Source organism: Gobio gobio, assembly GCF_949357685.1.
Source record: "Gobio gobio genome assembly, chromosome: 4".
In the NCBI taxonomy this organism is placed as follows: Eukaryota; Metazoa; Chordata; class Actinopteri; order Cypriniformes; family Gobionidae; genus Gobio; species Gobio gobio.
Genome location: NC_137100.1, coordinates 1,942,810 through 1,968,148, shown reverse-complemented (window position 1 = coordinate 1,968,148; position 25,339 = coordinate 1,942,810). Strand labels below are relative to the sequence as shown.

Sequence of the window (25,339 nt, the reverse complement as noted above, 5' to 3'; positions counted from 1 at the left end):
TATGCAACACGCATCGCCGCAAATGAGTAAAGCAAGCCAACACTGCCACAAGTGAAACTGAAAATAAGCTAAGTTTTAGATGCTCAAAAGCACAATCATCTTCATTAAAATTAATGAGACTAAATGCTCTTACCAGTGTTTAGGTCGCTCGTTCTCATAATGCGGTCTTTGATGTTGAAAAGAGCTGATGAATAAAATACTCATATCGGTTGATTTCGTTGACATGAACTCCGTTAAATGTGCATATAGCACGGGAATTGAAGATCGGATATATATTCATTTCGCGGAGAGGTGTAGCCTAAGGTAAGACAACCAGCATGTTTTTTATTTTTAATTCTTTGTTTAGATTGTGTAGCCCGTTTTGTTTGCGGGCGCCGTTGCGATCTGCCTGCCTCATCTTGTCAAAAATGCCTTTTTACTGTGATAGTGGTGATAATAGGCTAAAAGTTTAAACGATGCTTTAAGTGTTTTATATGGATTTAATAAGCAAGACAAGTCAAGTGTTGATTTCAGAGGCTAAAGTGTTGGGTTAACTCACTGTCACTTGGTCGTCACTTTAAAAAGCAAAAACTTTAGTTTAACAAACATTAAATGCTTTAAACATTTTTCTAAATTAACTTAATAAAGAAACAAAACGAAATATATCTACTTTGACATTAAAAACAAAACTGAACTATTTTAATGGCTGTAACTAATGTGTAATGGGGAGGATAAAAAAAAACACGGGCTCCAGTGGGACTCTGATAATGAAGTGGTAAAAAAAATTGCAAAAATGAAAAATATTAAAGAATTCGCGGGGCGCTTTCGTCGGCATGAGTAAAATAGGCTATACGACCCGCAATATGTCTCTCATCTGACATTTTAATTTATTTACATTAGTAAGCTGCAGGACATAGTCTTTCAAAACATGACCTGCGCGAAAGAGAAAAAAAAATGTAGGCCTACCCAGCACTTCTGAAAATGCACTTCTGAATGCGTCTCTGTCCCCAGCACATTTCAAACCAAACTGACGCCCATGACTTTGAGCTTTATAATTTTACAGGTATTATTTATGCTCTAACAGCAACATTACACACTAACTAAAGTTTGAACAATGGGATCACGAAGAACAGGACCTTTAATATCGTACGTGTAATTTTGATTAAATATTGCAGAACATTGCCAGGTTGTTCCTTATCATTGCATCAGAACATGACAGAAAATCATTTGTTGTGTGTGAGTCACCAAACCACAGAAATATAATTATGCATGTGCCACATATTTACACCTACATCCATCAGTGTTTATTCACACTTAATCTCTTAAAGAAGCTGTTAGATAAATGCTCAAAACTGTATAATTGATCATTGCCTCAGTTGAGCGAGTTTCTCTTTTTAATAATAATAATAATAATAATAATAATACACTCAAATAAAACTTTCATAGGGTAAGCAACCTGCATGCTTTTATACACACTATTCCTCGATATATTTCAAGCACAAAAGCTTATTTTGAGAGCTGCCCGTGAGTATGCGTAAAATGGGTTAGGGTTAGGGTTTAGTTTTTGGTTCTTGGCCTCGTTCAAATGCGACCCTCCTCCATCCAGAAGCTTCACGAGTAGATTGACACTCCCGCGAGCCAATGAAATCGCTACTTGTCTCCTGACGTTGCCGCCACCAGTACGTGTGCAAATCAGCACCAGCCAGCGTGCAGCGCTCAGCCAATGAGCGCCTTCCAACGAGATACGACGGGGAAGCGGTGACGGTTTATATACAGGCGAGCGCCGCGGCATGAGTTACGCTCGAGACCGACAGGAAACACAGAAGCGACACGAGAGAGAAAGAGAGAGAGAGAGAGAGAGAGAGAGAGAGAGAGAGAAGCCGCACATTCACGCGCTTTGAGACTTTACTGCGATATCAGGTGAGCGATATATATGTTTATATTATCCGACAAAACCGCTTTAAAGATAACATTACCCTATTTTGACTGGATATGTGTTTTCATTCAACAAGAGGGACTTAACTTATGTGTTTAAATAATATTAATATTTGGCATAAATGGGGTTTATGTGTTTAAATAATATTAATATTTGTCCTAAATGGGGTTTATGTGTTTAAATAATATTAATATTTGCCATAAATGGGGTTTATGTGTTTAAATAATATTAATATTTGCCCTAAATGGGGTTTATGTGTTTAAATAATATTAATATTTGGCATAAAGGGGGTTTATGTGTTTTAAATAATATTAATATTTGCCCTAAATGGGGTTTATGTGTTTAAATAATATTAATATTTGTCCTAAATGGGGTTTATGTGTTTTAAATAATATTAATATTTGGCATAAATGGGGTTTATGTGTTTAAATAATATTAATATTTGCCCTAAATGGGGTTTATGTGTTTAATGTGTTTAAATAATATTAATATTTGTCCTAAATGGGGTTTATGTGTTTAAATAAAATTAATATTTGCCCTAAATGGGGTTTATGTGTTTAAATAAAATTAATATTTGCCCTAAATGGGGTTTATGTGTTTAATGTGTTTAAATAATATTAATATTTGTCCTAAATGGGGTTTATGTGTTTAAATAAAATTAATATTTGCCCTAAATGGGGTTTATGTGTTTAAATAAAATTTATATTTGCCCTAAATGGGGTTTATGTGTTTAAATAATATTAATATTTGGCATAAATGGGGTTTATGTGTTTAAATAATATTAATATTTGGCATAAATGGGGTTTATGTGTTTAAATAATATTAATATTTGCCATAAATGGGGTTTATGTGTTTAAATAATATTAATATTTGCCATAAATGGGGTTTATGTGTTTAAATAATATTAATATTTGCTATAAATGGGGTTTATGTGTTTAAATAATATTAATATTTGCCATAAATGGGGTTTATGTGTTTAAATAATATTAATATTTGCCATAAATGGGGTTTATGTGTTTAAATAATATTAATATTTGCCATAAATGGGGTTTATGTGTTTAAATAATATTAATATTTGCCCTAAATGGGGTTTATGTGTTTAAATAATATTAATATTTGTCCTAAATGGGGTTTATGTGTTTTAAATAATATTAATATTTGGCATAAATGGGGTTTATGTGTTTAAATAATATTAATATTTGCCCTAAATGGGGTTTATGTGTTTAAATAATATTAATATTTGCCCTAAATGGGGTTTATGTGTTTAATGTGTTTAAATAATATTAATATTTGTCCTAAATGGGGTTTATGTGTTTAAATAATATTAATATTTGTCCTAAATTGGGTTTATGTGTTTAAATAATATTAATATTTGCCATAAATGGGGTTTATGTGTTTAAATAATATTAATATTTGCCATAAATGGGGTTTATGTGTTTTAAATAATATTAATATTTGCCATAAATGGGGTTTATGTGTTTTAAATAATATTAATATTTGCCATAAATGGGGTTTATGTGTTTAAATAATATTAATATTTGCCATAAATGGGGTTTATGTGTTTTAAATAATATTAATATTTGCCATAAATGGGGTTTATGTGTTTTAAATAATATTAATATTTGCCATAAATGGGGTTTATGTGTTTAAATAATATTAATATTTGCCATAAATGGGGTTTATGTGTTTTAAATAATATTAATATTTGCCATAAATGGGGTTTATGTGTTTTAAATAATATTAATATTTGCCATAAATGGGGTTTATGTGTTTAAATAATATTAATATTTGCCCTAAATGGGGTTTATGTGTTTTAAATAATATTAATATTTGTCCTAAATGGGGTTTATGTGTTTAAATAATATTAATATTTGTCCTAAATGGGGTTTATGTGTTTAATGTGTTTAAATAATATTAATATTTGCCCTAAATGGGGTTTATGTGTTTAAATAATATTAATATTTGTCCTAAATGGGGTTTATGTGTTTTAAATAATATTAATATTTGGCATAAATGGGGTTTATGTGTTTAAATAATATTAATATTTGCCCTAAATGGGGTTTATGTGTTTAATGTGTTTAAATAATATTAATATTTGTCCTAAATGGGGTTTATGTGTTTAAATAAAATTAATATTTGCCCTAAATGGGGTTTATGTGTTTAAATAAAATTAATATTTGCCCTAAATGGGGTTTATGTGTTTAATGTGTTTAAATAATATTAATATTTGTCCTAAATGGGGTTTATGTGTTTAAATAAAATTAATATTTGCCCTAAATGGGGTTTATGTGTTTAAATAAAATTTATATTTGCCCTAAATGGGGTTTATGTGTTTAAATAATATTAATATTTGGCATAAATGGGGTTTATGTGTTTAAATAATATTAATATTTGGCATAAATGGGGTTTATGTGTTTAAATAATATTAATATTTGCCATAAATGGGGTTTATGTGTTTAAATAATATTAATATTTGCCATAAATGGGGTTTATGTGTTTAAATAATATTAATATTTGCTATAAATGGGGTTTATGTGTTTAAATAATATTAATATTTGCCATAAATGGGGTTTATGTGTTTAAATAATATTAATATTTGCCATAAATGGGGTTTATGTGTTTAAATAATATTAATATTTGCCATAAATGGGGTTTATGTGTTTAAATAATATTAATATTTGCCCTAAATGGGGTTTATGTGTTTAAATAATATTAATATTTGTCCTAAATGGGGTTTATGTGTTTTAAATAATATTAATATTTGGCATAAATGGGGTTTATGTGTTTAAATAATATTAATATTTGCCCTAAATGGGGTTTATGTGTTTAAATAATATTAATATTTGCCCTAAATGGGGTTTATGTGTTTAATGTGTTTAAATAATATTAATATTTGTCCTAAATGGGGTTTATGTGTTTAAATAATATTAATATTTGTCCTAAATTGGGTTTATGTGTTTAAATAATATTAATATTTGCCATAAATGGGGTTTATGTGTTTAAATAATATTAATATTTGCCATAAATGGGGTTTATGTGTTTTAAATAATATTAATATTTGCCATAAATGGGGTTTATGTGTTTTAAATAATATTAATATTTGCCATAAATGGGGTTTATGTGTTTAAATAATATTAATATTTGCCATAAATGGGGTTTATGTGTTTTAAATAATATTAATATTTGCCATAAATGGGGTTTATGTGTTTTAAATAATATTAATATTTGCCATAAATGGGGTTTATGTGTTTAAATAATATTAATATTTGCCATAAATGGGGTTTATGTGTTTTAAATAATATTAATATTTGCCATAAATGGGGTTTATGTGTTTTAAATAATATTAATATTTGCCATAAATGGGGTTTATGTGTTTAAATAATATTAATATTTGCCCTAAATGGGGTTTATGTGTTTTAAATAATATTAATATTTGTCCTAAATGGGGTTTATGTGTTTAAATAATATTAATATTTGTCCTAAATGGGGTTTATGTGTTTTAAATAATATTAATATTTGGCATAAATGGGGTTTATGTGTTTTAAATAATAATAATATTTGGCATAAATGGGGTTTATGTGTTTAAATAATATTAATATTTGCCCTAAATGGGGTTTATGTGTTTAATGTGTTTAAATAATATTAATATTTGTCCTAAATGGGGTTTATGTGTTTAAATAATATTAATATTTGTCCTAAATTGGGTTTATGTGTTTAAATAATATTAATATTAGCCATAAATGGGGTTTATGTGTTTAAATAATATAAATATTTGCCATAAATGGGGTTTATGTGTTTAAATAATATTAATATTTGCCATAAATGGGGTTTATGTGTTTAAATAATATTAATATTTGCCATAAATGGGGTTTATGTGTTTAAATAATATTAATATTTGTCCTAAATGGGGTTTGTGTTTTAAATAATATTAATATTTGTCCTAAATGGGGTTTATGTGTTTAAATAATATTAATATTTGTCCTAAATGGGGTTTATGTGTTTAAATAATATTAATATTTGCCATAAATGGGGTTTATGTGTTTAAATAATATTAATATTTGCCCTAAATGGGGTTTATGTGTTTAAATAAAATTAATATTTGCCCTAAATGGGGTTTATGTGTTTAATGTGTTTAAATAATATTAATATTTGTCCTAAATGGGGTTTATGTGTTTAAATAATATTAATATTTGTCCTAAATTGGGTTTATGTGTTTAAATAATATTAATATTTGCCATAAATGGGGTTTATGTGTTTAAATAATATTAATATTTGCCATAAATGGGGTTTATGTGTTTAAATAATATTAATATTTGCCATAAATGGGGTTTATGTGTTTAAATAATATTAATATTTGCCATAAATGGGGTTTATGTGTTTTAAATAATATTAATATTAGCCCTAAATGGGGTTTATGTGTTTAAATAATATTAATATTTGCCCTAAATGGGGTTTATGTGTTTAAATAATATTAATATTTGTCCTAAATGGGGTTTATGTGTTTTAAATAATATTAATATTTGTCCTAAATGGGGTTTATGTGTTTAAATAATATTAATATTTGTCCTAAATGGGGTTTATGTGTTTAAATAATATTAATATTTGCCATAAATGGGGTTTATGTGTTTAAATAATATTAATATTTGCCATAAATGGGGTTTATGTGTTTAAATAATATTAATATTTGCCCTAAATGGGGTTTATGTGTTTAAATAATATTAATATTTGCCCTAAATGGGGTTTATGTGTTTTAAATAATATTAATATTTGCCCTAAATGGGGTTTATGTGTTTAAATAATATTAATATTTGCCCTAAATGGGGTTTATGTGTTTAAATAATATTAATATTTGTCCTAAATGGGGTTTATGTGTTTTAAATAATATTAATATTTGTCCTAAATGGGGTTTATGTGTTTAAATAATATTAATATTTGCCCTAAATGGGGTTTATGTGTTTAATGTGTTTAAATAATATTAATATTTGTCCTAAATGGGGTTTATGTGTTTAAATAATATTAATATTTGTCCTAAATTGGGTTTATGTGTTTAAATAATATTAATATTTGCCCTAAATGGGGTTTATGTGTTTAAATAATATTAATATTTGTCCTAAATGGGGTTTATGTGTTTAAATAATATTAATATTTGCCCTAAATGGGGTTTATGTGTTTTAAATAATATTAATATTTGCCCTAAATGGGGTTTATGTGTTTAAATAATATTAATATTTGTCCTAAATGGGGTTTATGTGTTTAAATAATATTAATATTTGTCCTAAATGGGGTTTATGTGTTTAAATAATATTAATATTTGTCCTAAATTGGGTTTATGTGTTTAAATAATATTAATATTTGCCCTAAATGGGGTTTATGTGTTTAAATAATATTAATATTTGCCCTAAATGGGGTTTATGTGTTTAAATAATATTAATATTTGCCCTAAATGGGGTTTATGTGTTTTAAATAATATTAATATTTGCCCTAAATGGGGTTTATGTGTTTAAATAATATTAATATTTGCCCTAAATGGGGTTTATGTGTTTAAATAATATTAATATTTGCCCTAAATGGGGTTTATGTGTTTAAATAATATTAATATTTGCCCTAAATGGGGTTTATGTGTTTAAATAATATTAATATTTGTCCTAAATGGGGTTTATGTGTTTTAAATAATATTAATATTTGTCCTAAATGGGGTTTATGTGTTTAAATAATATTAATATTTGCCCTAAATGGGGTTTATGTGTTTAATGTGTTTAAATAATATTAATATTTGTCCTAAATGGGGTTTATGTGTTTAAATAATATTAATATTTGTCCTAAATTGGGTTTATGTGTTTAAATAATATTAATATTTGCCCTAAATGGGGTTTATGTGTTTAAATAATATTAATATTTGCCCTAAATGGGGTTTATGTGTTTAAATAATATTAATATTTGCCCTAAATGGGGTTTATGTGTTTTAAATAATATTAATATTTGCCCTCAATGGGGTTTATGTGTTTAAATAATATTAATATTTGTCCTAAATGGGGTTTATGTGTTTAAATAATATTAATATTTGTCCTAAATGGGGTTTATGTGTTTAAATAATATTAATATTTGTCCTAAATGGGGTTTATGTGTTTAAATAATATTAATATTTGTCCTAAATGGGGTTTATGTGTTTAAATCATATTAATATTTGCCCTAAATGGGGTTTATGTGTTTAAATAATATTAATAGTTGCCCTAAATGGGGTTTATGTGTTTAAATAATATTAATATTTGTCCTAAATGGGGTTTATGTGTTTTAAATAATATTAATATTTGCCCTAAATGGGGTTTATGTGTTTAAATAATATTAATATTTGTCCTAAATTGGGTTTATGTGTTTAAATAATATTAATATTTGCCCTAAATGGGGTTTATGTGTTTAAATAATATTAATAGTTGCCCTAAATGGGGTTTATGTGTTTAAATAATATTAATATTTGCCCTAAATGGGGTTTATGTGTTTAAATAATATTAATATTTGCCCTAAATGGGGTTTATGTGTTTAAATAATATTAATAGTTGCCCTAAATGGGGTTTATGTGTTTAAATAATATTAATATTTGTCATAAATCGTATTAATGAGTATGTGATGCACCACGAGGTTGAGTTACTCTGACTAATCAAATAATATAATTATTTTTGGGCAAATCCAATGGATAAAATCACCACAACCATTATAAGGATCATATTTTTAGTATTTAATATTTCTACATAAATAATATCTCCCTTGATGTGTGTTTTGTTGGCTATATTTGGATAATCTGAGGGTGCATTAACATCTAAATATTGAGAATCTCCTTTAAAGTTGTGCAAATGAAGTCCTTATCAATGCTTATTACTCCTAATAATACATTTATGATGTATATCTTCATGGAACATGTTTTTAATATCCGCATGATTAATTTTGATTTGTTCAATGGCTATTGGCTCATAACTAGTTCATAAATGTCCTTTAACGATGCTTTCTTACATGCACTCAATGCATCCATTCATGCCATTCCTGGTTAAAATATCCTGATGTAATTATGATTATGAACTTGAGTTATTGCATGATGTTCTGCTTTAGCTTTCCCAGCCGTGAGTGACGTGTTCAGTATGATGTTCTTGACCTTTGACCTTCGTTTGACGTGTTCTTGACAGACACTGGTGAGGATTTGACCCCAGATCTCCGGCACGATGCGAGTCCTTTGCCTGTTTCTGCTGGTGGCCGGCGCTGTGTTTGCCCAAGATGATGATAAGAAGGAGAGCGTTGGGACTGTGGTGGGAATAGACCTCGGGACAACATACTCATGGTGAGGAAGAGGAAGAGGAAGAGGAAGAGTTCATGAGCAGAGTCACTCACACTGATTTACTAGACAAGAAAACACACTCACACACGCACACATATTCACACACACATATTCACACTTTATGCATACATTTTTATTTTATGGCTATAATATTTGGTTCCTTTCTTAAAGAAATGTATAACATTTATATACACACTTATTTAACTACATCAAAATATATTTAATCGATACCCATATTTGTGTTTTTACATAATTTATTACGTTTATTTTTTTTATTTAATAAATACTGAAATAATACAATAAATGTATTTTATATATATTTTGTATTTAACTCAAACTAAATATTTATGAAAATGTATTTAATATAAATGTATACAACATTTTAATACACTTTCTATATTCATTTTATATATAATTTAATATAATGTATCTTTTTTTAATTTAACTAGAAAAATATATATAATAAAAACACACATCTTACAGATTTTGTTTTTTATTTAATGTGTGTGTATATGTATATATATAATATAATATAATATAATATAATATAATATAATATAATATAATATAATATAATATATAATATTAGGGCTGTCAAAAGATTAATCACATCCAAAATAAGAGTTTTTGTTTACATAATATATTTGTGTGTACTCTATATAATTATGTTTATATAAATATTCATGTATATATTTAAGAAATATTTGCATGTGTATATACTGTATGCATTTATATAATTTATATTATATATATATATATATATATATATATAAATATTTTGTATATAAATATAATAATTTTTTCTTAAATATATACATGCTTGTGTGTTTTTATATATATAAATAATAATTATACACAGTTCACACACACATATATTATGTAAACACAAACTTTTATTTTGGATGTGATTAATCGCGATTAATCTTTTGTCAGCCCTAATAAATATATATATATATATATATATATATGACTAGAATGATTATATAAAAATTTAATGAAAATCTTGCACTTTTTTTTTAAAATTAAATGCTATAGTTTATTTGACAAAAAAGTGTGTGTATATATATATTTTTTTTAATGTATAACATTTAAAATCATGCTCCGCTTCTCTAGCATATAATAATCATAATTGCTGTGTGTCCTCAGTGTTGGCGTGTTCAAGAACGGGCGTGTTGAGATCATCGCCAATGACCAGGGAAACCGCATCACTCCGTCATATGTGGCCTTCACCACCGAAGGAGAGCGGCTCATCGGCGACGCCGCCAAGAACCAGCTGACCTCCAACCCGGAGAACACCGTCTTCGACGCCAAGCGGATGATCGGCCGCACGTGGGGCGACTCCTCCGTCCAGCAGGACCTCAAGTACTTCCCCTTTAAGGTTCGCCAGCCTGTGCCCGTCTGTGCCAGTGCCACACCCCGTCATCCTCATGCTAAACTCCTGCTTTCTCTCCTCCAGGTCATTGAGAAGAAGAACAAGCCTCACATCCAGCTGGACATCGGCTCAGGCCAGATGAAGACGTTTGCCCCTGAGGAGATCTCCGCCATGGTTCTGACTAAAATGAAGGAAACCGCGGAGGCGTACCTGGGCAAGAAGGTAATGTGACGCCAACGCTCGTCGAGGCTAACGCCGCAGTCAAACTCCACAGCTAACTCCCGCTCTTTTTAAAGGTCACACACGCTGTGGTCACCGTTCCCGCTTACTTCAATGACGCCCAGCGCCAGGCCACCAAAGACGCCGGAACCATCGCCGGCCTGAACGTCATGAGGATCATCAACGAGCCGTAAGGGCCCAAATGGTGCTTTATTTATAAGTATATTTGGGGGCCAAGCTCTGGTGCGAAGGCTCCTATTGAAACCGTTAGCGTTCTTCTTCCACTCTTGAGTCTATGACATCCCATAAACCATTTGCGGGGAAGTTTGGCACACAGATGGAGGATAGTCTCATCTGTCACTATAGCAAATTTTGTGTCTCTAACTCAATCCCTCTAGCGCCACCACCTGTCCAAAGTTGCATTCATGTTTATGGTCATAACTTTTGAACCCTAAGGGATAGAGACAAACCCTATGACGCCATTTTCCATCATGAAAATATTCCTGCCATTTTTAATTTACCGAAAAACTTACTTTTGTGAACTCCTCCTTGGCCGTTGTTCCACTTTTCACAAAAATTGAACCAGATCTTCTTCAGACCATGCTGACAAAAAGTTGTGGAATTGAAGTTGATTTGTCGAATCGTTTTCGATAAACGCGCAAACAAATTTTACGTAGCGGTTGCGAAAATACACTTAAGGCTTTATCTCCGCAACGCTTTATCGTATTCAAACCAAACTTGGTACATGTCATCACAAGCATGACCTGAGGCAACATGCAGCGTTTCGGCACAGCGCCACCTACTGGTCCGGAGATACGAAAAATTGCTTTTTTTTTTTGCTTCTTACTTCTGAACTTTGTCCAAAAATAATAAGTGGTCTCGTTAGATTCAGGATGTCATGCCAAGTCGACTGATATCCAATTTTACCATATTGGCCATTTTGGCTGTTGTCCTTTTTGAATTATGTGCTAAAATGCCCTGAAGGAGCCTGAGACGTTTTGAAACAGCGCCACCTAGTGGAGATTTTTCTCAAATGCTTATAACTCTGGGTGAGTGACTTATTTTCATGGGAGTAACTTTTTTCGTCTCCTGAATCCTTGCCGAGTCCAACGATACCAGACTTGCCAGGTTTCAGTGTATGATTTGTGCAGCGTTGTAATTTAGCGCTTGAAAACGTTAGCTGATATCTTGGAAACCACTAGTCCGATCGAGACGAAACCAGCATCAGAAGTTCAGAAACATAGGGCGAGAGCTGAACACTAATACTCAAATGTCAAAATATTGATAGTAAGGGGAGTAACATCCAATCAAAGTCAGGGGTCAGTCATTTTTATAAATGTCTATAACTCCAAAACGAAATGAGATATTTTCACCAAAATTGACACATGTATGGGCTCACTCCGAGGACACATTAAAAAATGGTGGGCTTGTGCCTCTTGGTGGCGCTATAATTAAACAAAACATGAAATTCTCATTTTTGCCTAAAATCATCTTAAAATGTTTAATTGGTGCAGTTGCTCTGACACTCTCCGCCGTTTTGGCGTGTCTTTGCGCTTGAACCCTGATGATGGCTGCTTGCTGCTCTATTTTCGATTGTAACCGTGATGTTTTCGACAGAACCGCCGCCGCCATCGCTTACGGCCTGGACAAGAAGGACGGAGAGAAGAACATCCTGGTGTTCGATCTGGGCGGCGGCACCTTCGACGTGTCCCTGCTGACCATCGACAACGGCGTGTTTGAGGTGGTGGCCACCAATGGAGACACTCACCTGGGCGGAGAGGACTTCGACCAGCGCGTCATGGAGCACTTCATCAAGCTCTACAAGAAGAAGACCGGCAAGGACGTGCGCAAGGACAACCGCGCCGTGCAGAAGCTGCGGCGCGAGGTGGAGAAGGCCAAGAGGGCCCTGTCCGCACAGCACCAGGCCCGCATCGAGATCGAGTCCTTCTTCGAGGGCGAGGACTTCTCCGAAACGCTGACCCGCGCCAAGTTTGAGGAGCTCAACATGGTGAGGACTTTTATTATGTATTCTTTAGTCTATTCATTTTTACTTGAGATCTAAACTAGTAAGAGATATCAAACAAAAGGACATTAAAAATATATACAATTAAATAGAAATATTAAACTAAAAGTATTATATATTAGTTTTTTCTATTTAGAAATAATAGAAAATAATAGAAAACTAAAAGATTTAATAAATATAGACTTATTTCTTATTTTTAACTTCCTTTTTCAGGTTTTTAATATGTAGTTCACTGATTTTTACTTGGGTACTAACTTACTGAAACTAAAATGTATAAAAATGTATAAAGCGAAATATAAATATTAAACTAAGGAAATTGTAAATACAACTGAAATATAAAGACTTTTTTAAAATATTTTAGTTGGAAAAATTTTCATTTTCATCCTAATTTTAGTAATTTATTCAAACTAAATAGAAATGTATAAACTAAAAGGAAAATAATATAAATAATACTAGATGAGAACCTGTACTTGAGTCTTTAAAAACATTTATTTCTATTTGGTTTATTTTTTACTTGCGTAATAACTTGCTGAAACTAAATTAGAATTTAATAAACTAAATGGAAATATTAAAACTAAAAGAATAAATGAACTTATTTCTTATTTTTAACTTCCCCTTTTTTTTTAGGTTTAATATTTTGTTATTTATTAATTTTTACTGGGGTACTAACTTACTGAAACTAAAATAAAATTTATAAAAAACTAAATACATTTGTTTTAAATTTCCATAGTTTAATATTTCTATTTTAAAAGTCTTTTATATTTCTGTTGTATTAATCTCCTTCTAGTTTAATATTTCAACAAAAAAGGTGTTCATTTTTACTTGAGCACTAAGTTAATAGTAAAAAAAATGGAAATTAATGATTGATTAAATGCATTAAAGTGCTGGTAAAACACACTCTTCCGAAGGCTTGATTGTGTTTGTGGGCTGCACTGTACCATGTGTTCATGCTTCGTTTTTAAAAACTTGCATTATTTTTCATATATTTGACCTTTATTCTACACTGCTCTGTCCCTCCTTGTAAAAACCGTCTAATGGTTTCCGGGTTTTATGAAGCCGATCCCTCCAAAATACACAATGGGCTCTGATTGGTTAGCTGGCCCAGTGTGTTGTGATTGGCTAAACGCCTAGTGCACGTTTGTTGGAAACGCCCCTTCCCTTTACAGGTAGCCTGTGCTTTGGTTAGTAAATGGCATCAATAAAACCAAACCAGTTTGAGCCCGAATCAGACCCAGAACATTTTAGTGAAGCTGGAGCAGAAGCTGTTCAGTCCTCAAGAGTAAAGACTGCGGATCTATAGTGATCGCTCCTGAATGACACTTTTGTATTTTTAGACGATTATAGCCAAATATCTGTCAAGAACGAACACTAAACATTGGCTTTACTATAGTATCCAACTCAAACACAGAAGCATGTTTAGCCTGTAGATCAACACATAACAGCTCTAATCAGAGAATCATTCACACGAATGCCACGTTCACTGCTGAGATCTAAAGAGTTTGTAGCGTGAGGTGTTTGTCGGATAACGTTAATATGAATGAGCATTTAACAAACTGGTTAGCAGAGCCAAATGAGCGTTGTCATGTTTACTTCCTTGCTACAACGTACAATTAACAACACAAACTATTACAGGAAAACACATCGAGAAATAAATCACACTTGCATGTTGTGGCCCGTAAAACAGCTTCTGTTTTTAAATCCATCTTTCAGGACGAGCCGTTGTAAGAATCCTGCATTGAACTCGTGCAGATTGTGGAAGCTTTCCTCCGTGAGATGAGCCGCGCGCCTGTTGTGCATTCACACTGGCAGTGTGTGTCTCGCGCGCCCGTTGTGCATTCACACTGGCAGTGTGTGTCTCGCGCCCGTTGTGCATTCACACTGGCAGTGTGTGTCTCGCGCCCGTTGTGCATTCACACTGGCAGTGTGTGTCTTGCGCCCGTTGTGCATTCACACTGGCAGTGTGTGTCTCGCGCGCCCGTTGTGCATTCACACTGGCAGTGTGTGTCTCGCGCGCCCGTTGTGCATTCACACTGGCAGTGTGTGTCTTGCGCCCGTTGTGCATTCACACTGGCAGTGTGTGTCTCGCGCGCCCGTTGTGCATTCACACTGGCAGTGTGTGTCTCGCGCCCGTTGTGCATTCACACTGGCACTGTGTCTCGCGCCCGTTGTGCATTCACACTGGCAGTGTGTGTCTTGCGCGCCCGTTGTGCATTCACACTGGCAGTGTGTGTCTCGCGCGCCCGTTGTGCATTCACACTGGCAGTGTGTGTCTCGCGCGCCCGTTGTGCATTCACACTGGCAGTGTGTGTCTCGCGCGCCCGTTGTGCATTCACACTGGCAGTGTGTGTCTCGCGCAGCTGAACCGCGGCTCGTGTGTTGCAAATACAGACGAATATTGTCTCATGTCACATTTTCCGGTGTTCTCCTCCGACCCCTGTCTGTCTCATGCTGTGATTTATACTACTAACTATACCACAACAACTCTTCCCCGCGGCGATACAAAATGGCCTCGCCCCCCTTATTTAATATTCTCGGAGGAGGGGTTTATGTAAATATTGGGGCTGGTGATGTCAGAGACCCTGGAGGAATGTCTGTAGTCCCTAGCGGCCGTTTGCTGTAGTCCTTAGAAACTGATTTCTTTAAAAGCAAATATCTCCCTTTGCTTTAAACTTTGAACGTTGTAACTTTGCTGATGTTGTTTATGCTCAAACAGCAACATCACACACTAGCTAAAGTTAGAAAAGTGAAATCGTGCTTCACCACCCCTTTAAACTAAATAGAAATATTAAATTAAAAGGAAATCAATAAATAAAATGTATATAATACTAGATGAGAACCTGTAGTTTTATTTCTATTAAGTTGATGCATTTTCTTGACTATTAACTTGCCCAAAATAAAACTAAATGGAAATATTACAACTAAAAATAAAAGACATTTTAATATTTAATTTAGTTATTTCCATTAAATTTAATTTATTTTGCCTTGTTTAATATTCCCACTTTAGTTTCAATAAGTCAGACTTATTTTAATATTTAATTTAGTTTATCCTAACTTACTGAAACTAAAATATGTGGAAATATTAAACAAAGCAATATAAAATAATTACATTTAATGGAAATATTAAAACTAAAGGAGAGAATATTTGTTACTGAAACTAAAATAATGTCGAAAAAATAAAACGGAAATATTAAACTATAAGGAGATTAAAAATGCAACTAAAATATTTTGAAAGTCTTTATATATTTCAGTTATTCATTTTTCCTTAAGTACTGAATTACTAAACTTAAGATGAAAATGAACAAACTAAATAGAAATATTAAACTATAAGGGAAAACTGAAATGAGAACTTGTACTTATTTCAGCTTTATAATATTCATTTTTACTTGGGTACTAAAATAAAAATGAAAGTGCTAAATGGGAATATTAAACGAGGTGTGTGTGTGTGTGTGTGTGTGTGTGTGTGTGTGTGTGTGTGTTTCCCCGGGCAGGATCTGTTCCGCGCCACCATGAAGCCAGTGCAGAAGGTTCTGGAGGATTCTGACCTGAAGAAGGACGATATCGATGAGATTGTGCTGGTGGGCGGCTCCACCCGGATCCCCAAGATCCAGCAGCTGGTGAAGGAGCTGTTCAACGGCAAAGAGCCGTCCAGAGGCATCAACCCGGACGAGGCTGTGGCGTACGGAGCAGCGGTCCAGGCCGGAGTTCTGTCCGGAGAAGAGACCACCGGTGAGCCTCTCAATATTCCCCCGCATGACCTCACGAGTAGTCAAACCACCCTTTCCATGCCAAACCACTGAATCCTGTCCTTCAGGTAACCTGGTGCTCCTGGACGTGTGCCCTTTGACCCTGGGCATTGAGACCGTTGGAGGAGTGATGACCAAGCTGATTCCCAGGAACACCGTCGTGCCCACCAAGAAATCCCAGATCTTCTCCACCGCTTCCGACAACCAGCCCACCGTCACCATCAAAGTTTATGAAGGTGAGCGTCAAGTTGCACTTCAAAGTGAAAATTTGACTCTCTTAAAGTGAGTCATTGAATCATTCACTCAACTGATTTGCTTAGTCAAATGTTCAAGTGGCTGATTCATTCAGGAACGAAGCATTTGTCTTAATGAGTGAGTCATTGAATCATTCACTCAACCGATTCATTCAGGAACGAAGCATTTGTCTTAATGAGTGAGTCATTGAATCATTCACTCAACCGATTCATTCAGGAACGAAGCATTTGTCTTAATGAGTGAGTCATTGAATCATTCACTCAACCGATTCATTCAGGAACGAAGCATTTGTCTTAATGAGTGAGTCATTAAATCATTCACTCAACCGATTCATTCAGGAATGAAGCATTTGTCTTAATGAGTGAGTCATTAAATCATTCACTCAACCGATTCATTCAGGAACGAAGCATTTGTCTTAATGAGTGAGTCATTAAATCATTCACTCAACCGATTCATTCAGGAACTAAGTATTTGTCTTAATGAGTGAGTCATTAAATCATTCACTCAACCGATTCATTCAGGAACGAAGCATTTGTCTTAATGAGTGAGTCATTGAATCATTCACTCAACCGATTCATTCAGGAACGAAGCATTTGTCTTAATGAGTGAGTCATTGAATCATTCACTCAACCGATTCATTCAGGAACGAAGCATTTGTCTTAATGAGTGAGTCATTGAATCATTCACTCAACCGATTCATTCAGGAACTAAGCATTTGTCTTAATGAGTGAGTCATTGAATCATTCACTCAACCGATTCATTCAGGAACGAAGCATTTGTCTTAATGAGTGAGTCATTAAATCATTCACTCAACCGATTCATTCAGGAACTAAGTATTTGTCTTAATGAGTGAGTCATTAAATCATTCACTCAACCGATTCATTCAGGAACGAAGCATTTGTCTTAATGAGTGAGTCATTGAATCATTCACTCAACCGATTCATTCAGGAACGAAGCATTTGTCTTAATGAGTGAGTCATTGAATCATTCACTCAACCGATTCATTCAGGAACGAAGCATTTGTCTTAATGAGTGAGTCATTGAATCATTCACTCAACCGATTCATTCAGGAACTAAGCATTTGTCTTAATGAGTGAGTCATTGAATCATTCACTCAACCGATTCATTCAGGAACGAAGCATTTGTCTCAATGAGTGAGTCATTGAATCATTCACTCAACCGATTCATTCAGGAACTAAGGATTTGACTCTCTTAATGAGTGAGTCATTGAATCATTCACTCAACCGATTCATTCAAGCAGCTGATTCATTCAGGATCAAAGCATTTGACTCTCTTAAAGTGAGTCATTGAATCATTCACTCAACTGATTTGCTTAGTCAAATGTTCAAGTGGCTGATTCATTCAGGAACGAAGCATTTGTCTTAATGAGTGAGTCATTAAATCATTCACTCAACCGATTCATTCAGGAACTAAGTATTTGTCTTAATGAGTGAGTCATTGAATCATTCACTCAACCGATTCATTCAGGAACTAAGCATTTGTCTTAATGAGTGAGTCATTAAATCATTCACTCAACCGATTCATTCAGGAACGAAGCATTTGTCTTAATGAGTGAGTCATTAAATCATTCACTCAACCGATTCATTCAGGAACTAAGTATTTGTCTTAATGAGTGAGTCATTGAATCATTCACTCAACCGATTCATTCAGGAACTAAGCATTTGTCTTAATGAGTGAGTCATTAAATCATTCACTCAACCGATTCATTCAGGAACTAAGCATTTGTCTTAATGAGTGAGTCATTAAATCATTCACTCAACCGATTCATTCAGGAACTAAGCATTTGTCTTAATGAGTGAGTCATTGAATCATTCACTCAACCGATTCATTCAGGAACGAAGCATTTGTCTTAATGAGTGAGTCATTAAATCATTCACTCAACCGATTCATTCAGGAACTAAGCATTTGTCTTAATGAGTGAGTCATTGAATCATTCACTCAACCGATTCATTCAGGAACGAAGCATTTGTCTTAATGAGTGAGTCATTGAATCATTCACTTAACCGATTCATTCAGGAACAAAGCATTTGTCTTAATGAGTGAGTCATTGAATCATTCACTTAACCGATTCATTCAGGAACGAAGCATTTGTCTTAATGAGTGAGTCATTGAATCATTCACTCAACCGATTCATTCAGGAACGAAGCATTTGTCTTAATGAGTGAGTCATTGAATCATTCACTTAACCGATTCATTCAGGAACGAAGCATTTGTCTTAATGAGTGAGTCATTGAATCATTCACTTAACCGATTCATTCAGGAACGAAGCATTTGTCTTAATGAGTGAGTCATTGAATCATTCACTCAACCGATTCATTCAGGAACTAAGCATTTGTCTCAATGAGTGAGTCATTGAATCATTCACTCAACCGATTCATTCAGGAACGAATCATTTGTCTTAATGAGTGAGTCATTAAATCATTCACTCAACCGATTCATTCAGGAACTAAGTATTTGTCTTAATGAGTGAGTCATTAAATCATTCACTCAACCGATTCATTCAGGAACTAAGCATTTGTCTTAATGAGTGAGTCATCAAATCATTCACTCAACCGATTCATTCAGGAACTAAGCATTTGTCTTAATGAGTGAGTCATCAAATCATTCACTCAACCGATTCATTCAGGAACTAAGCATTTGTCTTAATGAGTGAGTCATCAAATCATTCACTCAACCAATTCATTCAGGAACTAAGCATTTGTCTTAATGAGTGAGTCATTAAATCATTCACTCAACCGATTCATTCAGGAACGAAGCATTTGTCTTAATGAGTGAGTCATTAAATCATTCACTCAACCGATTCATTCAGGAACGAAGCATTTGTCTTAATGAGTGAGTCATTGAATCATTCACTCAACCGATTCATTCAGGAACGAAGCATTTGTCTTAATGAGTGAGTCATTAAATCATTCACTCAACCGATTCATTCAGGAACGAAGCATTTGTCTTAATGAGGGAGTCATTAAATCATTCACTCAACCAATTCATTCAGGAACTAAGCATTTGTCTTAATGAGTGAGTCATTAAATCATTCACTCAACCGATTCATTCAGGAACGAAGCATTTGTCTTAATGAGTGAGTCATTAAATCATTCACTCAACCGATTCATTCAGGAACGAAGCATTTGTCTTAATGAGTGAGTCATTGAATCATTCACTCAACCGATTCATTCAGGAACGAAGCATTTGTCTTAATGAGTGAGTCATTAAATCATTCACTCAACCGATTCATTCAGGAACGAAGCATTTGTCTTAATGAGGGAGTCATTAAATCATTCACTCAACCGATTCATTCAGGAACGAAGCATTTGTCTTAATGAGTGAGTCATTAAATCATTCACTCAACCGATTCATTCAGGAACGAAGCATTTGTCTTAATGAGTGAGTCATTAAATCATTCACTCAACCGATTCATTCAGGAACTAAGTATTTGTCTTAATGAGTGAGTCATTAAATCATTCACTCAACCGATTCATTCAGGAACGAAGCATTTGTCTTAATGAGTGAGTCATTGAATCATTCACTCAACCGATTCATTCAGGAACGAAGCATTTGTCTAAATGAGTGAGTCATTGAATCATTCACTCAACCGATTCATTCAGGAACGAAGCATTTGTCTTAATGAGTGAGTCATTGAATCATTCACTCAACCGATTCATTCAGGAACGAAGCATTTGTCTTAATGAGTGAGTCATTAAATCATTCACTCAACCGATTCATTCAGGAATGAAGCATTTGTCTTAATGAGTGAGTCATTAAATCATTCACTCAACCGATTCATTCAGGAACGAAGCATTTGTCTTAATGAGTGAGTCATTAAATCATTCACTCAACCGATTCATTCAGGAACTAAGTATTTGTCTTAATGAGTGAGTCATTAAATCATTCACTCAACCGATTCATTCAGGAACGAAGCATTTGTCTTAATGAGTGAGTCATTGAATCATTCACTCAACCGATTCATTCAGGAACGAAGCATTTGTCTTAATGAGTGAGTCATTGAATCATTCACTCAACCGATTCATTCAGGAACGAAGCATTTGTCTTAATGAGTGAGTCATTGAATCATTCACTCAACCGATTCATTCAGGAACTAAGCATTTGTCTTAATGAGTGAGTCATTGAATCATTCACTCAACCGATTCATTCAGGAACGAAGCATTTGTCTCAATGAGTGAGTCATTGAATCATTCACTCAACCGATTCATTCAGGAACTAAGGATTTGACTCTCTTAATGAGTGAGTCATTGAATCATTCACTCAACCGATTCATTCAAGCAGCTGATTCATTCAGGATCAAAGCATTTGACTCTCTTAAAGTGAGTCATTGAATCATTCACTCAACTGATTTGCTTAGTCAAATGTTCAAGTGGCTGATTCATTCAGGAACTAAGCATTTGTCTTAATGAGTGAGTCATTAAATCATTCACTCAACCGATTCATTCAGGAACTAAGCATTTGTCTTAATGAGTGAGTCATTAAATCATTCACTCAACCGATTCATTCAGGAACTAAGCATTTGTCTTAATGAGTGAGTCATTGAATCATTCACTCAACCGATTCATTCAGGAACTAAGCATTTGTCTTAATGAGTGAGTCATTAAATCATTCACTCAACCGATTCATTCAGGAACTAAGCATTTGTCTTAATGAGTGAGTCATTAAATCATTCACTCAACCGATTCATTCAGGAACTAAGCATTTGTCTTAATGAGTGAGTCATTGAATCATTCACTCAACCGATTCATTCAGGAACTAAGCATTTGTCTCAATGAGTGAGTCATTGAATCATTCACTCAACCGATTCATTCAGAAGTGAAACGCTGCCGTGTGTCGATCAGAGACTCAAAACGGTCCCATGGCTTTGTTTGGAACTATTTTCATGGGCAAAAACGGGCAATATTGTGTCTTAACTTAATGATTTTATAAAACCATTCGATAAACAATCACATAATTGTGCTGATATTTGGATTAAAATTACTCTTTGTGTGCCTTTTTAGATTGTCATTTAATATAGTTAATATCACACGGAGGTATTTTTGCCTCTTATCCTGAATATTAAGGGCATTATTAATGTATTCATAGTAATAGTGCACTAGTTTAAAGGGTTAGTTCACCCAAAAATGAAAATTCTGTCATTAATTACTCACCCTTATGTCGTTCGAGACCCATCAGACCTCCGTTCATCTTCAGACACAAATGAAGATATTTTAGTGTAAAGCTGATGCTGAGAAAGGCTTCAGATAGGCCTCCATTGGCATTCAGTACATTTACACTCACAAGACCCATAAAAGGCACTAAAAACGTCATTACAAAGTCCATCTCACCACAGTGACTCTACAATAATCTTACGAAGCGACGACAATAGTTTTTGTGCGCAAAAAAAATCTAAATAACGACTTTATCCAGCTTGTTCTTGTCTTCCGCGTGTGTCTCCACGACGCATGCGTGAGAATATGAGCAGATCCGGCGTTCGGGAATCCATGAAATGCCACTTTACCCCATTTTGAGAACTACACCGAGACCTAAAGCACGATCAGTGTAGAATTCAACAGCTGAGATACGCGCGTCTTCCTCTGCTGTAAACAAATCACTTCTGGCTCATGTGTCCGAACGCCGGATCTGCTCATATTCTCGCGCATGCGTCGTGGAGGCACACACGGAAGGCAGTAACAAGTTGGAAAAAGGTGTTATTTTGATTTTTTTTGCGCACAAAAACTATTGTCGTCGCATCGTAAGATTATTGTAGAGTCACTGTGGTGAGATGGACTTTGTAACGATGTTTTAAGTGCCTTTTATCCGTCTTGGGAGTATAAGTGTACTGAATGCCAATGGAGGCCTATCTGAAGCCTTTCTCAGCATCAGCTTTCAACAAAAATATCTTCATTTGTGTTCCGAATATGAACGGAGGTCTTACGGGTCTCGAACGACATAAGGGTCAGTAATTAATGACAGAATTTTCATTTTTGGGTGAACTAACCCTTTAACCTACTAGACTATATGGCATATCGTTAAATGTGTCTCCCTCTCCTTCTGTTTCCAGGTGAGCGTCCCCTGACCAAAGACAACCACCTCCTGGGAACCTTTGACCTTACGGGCATCCCTCCGGCCCCCCGCGGCGTCCCTCAGATCGAGGTGACCTTCGAGATCGACGTGAACGGCATCCTCCGCGTCACAGCCGAAGATAAAGGCACGGGCAACAAGAACAAGATCACCATCACCAACGACCAGAACCGGCTGACCCCCGAGGACATCGAGCGCATGGTGAACGAGGCGGAGCGGTTCGCGGACGAGGACAAGAAGCTGAAGGAGCGCATCGACTCGCGCAACGAGCTGGAGAGCTACGCCTACTCCCTGAAGAACCAGATCGGGGACAAGGAGAAGCTGGGCGGAAAGCTGTCCTCCGAGGACAAGGAGGCCATCGAGAAGGCGGTGGAGGAGAAGATCGAGTGGCTGGAGGCGCATCAGGACGCAGAGCTGGAGGACTTCCAGGCCAAGAAGAAGGAGCTGGAGGAGATCGTGCAGCCAATCGTCAGCAAGCTTTACGGGAGCGCGGGCGGCCCACCGCCAGAGGAGGGCGAGGAGCAGGGCGACAAGGACGAGTTGTAGAGCGATCGCGCCAGGTGTACATATTGGACATTTTTTTGCACGAACCGATCTCTTCGGGAAAGACTTGTGGGATGCGTTATGAGTTGCATTTGTTTTCTCTTCACTCCGGTGGAGATTTAGTCAGCCTGGATTGAGGCTCGAAGCTGCTGTTTTCAGGCAGTTCTGGAGGGGGTTCTGGGTAAATTCCATGTGACGTGCGAAAAGTTATTTATTGAAAATCTGGAAAATGTAGAAGAGATTTCTACCACCAATTAAACACAGGGCTTAAAGTATTCCGGCACCGTGCCGGCTCTCCGGCGTGCGGCGTTTGGCTGCGGAGAAAAATTCTATAAATATAAAACTGTGACATCACGTTCGAGTTCATGAGTTTGCCTACCAATGGGTTGAGAGTAACATGCAGAGTCATCTGGCATTGGTGTGTACGTCGCCGATGAGCACACACTTCCAGCCAATCAGCGATCAGCAGGCAGACGCGCTCATTCATGACTGAAGGGTTTTTAGCGCGATATCTTGTAGCTGTATATTCAAGTGATTGCAATGCTAAAGTGACATAAGTAGGGCCCTATGATTTCCGCGATCACGGAATCGGCATATTATCGCGGAATCTATTGTTAACGCAGAATTTTACATATTTGGAATGAAATGCGGTTTTGTGTGGGAGAAGAACGAATGTCTGGGGAAAATGCAGATCGGAGGAAGCAAATCTGGGCGACACAACCCCTCGCGTCATTTCAGCTCCGCCTTCAAAACACTGAGAGTGTGGCGAAGCGGCTCCACGGCTCTGCTTTCGGCGGCGGAAAAGTTAAGAAACTCAACGCTAAGCCCTCAGTACCGAGCCGAGCAGTTCCCTCGCGGGGAGGGCTTGCTGTATTTTGCCTTGTTTTTAATGCACTTTAATGTACTGTATGGAAAATAATGTCTTAAATGAACTTGAGAGAAAATGAGATGCACGGGAGAGGCGTCATGTTCGGCAGCGGTAGATCTTAAAGTGACAGTAGCACTGATAATGTCTGTCATTAATCTTCAAAGAACAACAGGAACAGAGCTTTAATGATGATTCATCTATATTTCACTTATTATTTATGCTGTTAAGAAAGGTGTTGATAACTTTATTCAATTTCTGTGTAGACTGTGTCTGACAGGGAAGGCCACAGGTAAATATAACATTTATTATAATGGGTTTATGTAAAGATTGTTTTAAGTTCAATTAAATTATTTTTTTAAAACCTAATAAATGTTGAAATTGGTAGCTTTCAGTTATGTCATCAATGTTTCATATAGACATTATTATCAGTGATACTGGCCTTCATTCATAAAAAGATGCCATTACTGTCTTTCAATTGTTTCTTCATTAATTTGGAGAGTAACTGAAATTATTACAATATTAAAAACTCCAATGTTTTTAATTGCAATTAATCATGATTTATAACAAAAAATGTGATTAATTCGTTGTTTTTTTTAATGATCAATTCACAGCACTAATATTTTGTTGTGACTTGAAGTACTTCGAGTGCAGTGTTATGTTGCATCATGCTGTATTTGTCCTGAAAAGTAAATGTGATGTTTGTTACCTCAATAAATTTAAGGTCATTCCTATTTTATGTTCTATTATATTAACATTAAAACACACTCTTTTTACGGCTAAAATAACAGTTAAGGGTAAAAAAACTGAATTCCCAAAAATTAAAACGAAAAAAAAAAGGAATTAGCAAAAATTAAAACAGCATTTGAGAAAAGATTAAACGGAATTTGGGAAAAAAATTAAACTGATTTCATAGGGCCCTACATAAATATACAGTTGTATCTGCATAAAGCAGTTGTATCTGTATTAGAGTAAAGAGTGGGATGATCCAGCATG

General features: G+C 34.6%; 1 protein-coding gene across 1 annotated transcript; it reads left to right on the top strand.

Moving 5' to 3' along the window:
- Positions 1 to 1,776: 1,776 nt before the first annotated feature.
- On the top strand, positions 1,777 to 25,076 carry LOC307125152 (endoplasmic reticulum chaperone BiP-like). The gene is made up of 9 exons (XM_079814798.1): positions 1,777 to 1,899; positions 9,091 to 9,242; positions 10,386 to 10,617; positions 10,696 to 10,833; positions 10,908 to 11,020; positions 12,448 to 12,838; positions 16,342 to 16,579; positions 16,665 to 16,832; positions 22,916 to 25,076. Exons 2-9 carry the CDS (start codon positions 9,127 to 9,129, stop codon positions 23,479 to 23,481), a joined length of 1,962 nt encoding a protein of 653 aa, XP_079670924.1. The 5' UTR covers positions 1,777 to 1,899; positions 9,091 to 9,126; the 3' UTR covers positions 23,482 to 25,076.
- Positions 25,077 to 25,339: the final 263 nt, after the last annotated feature.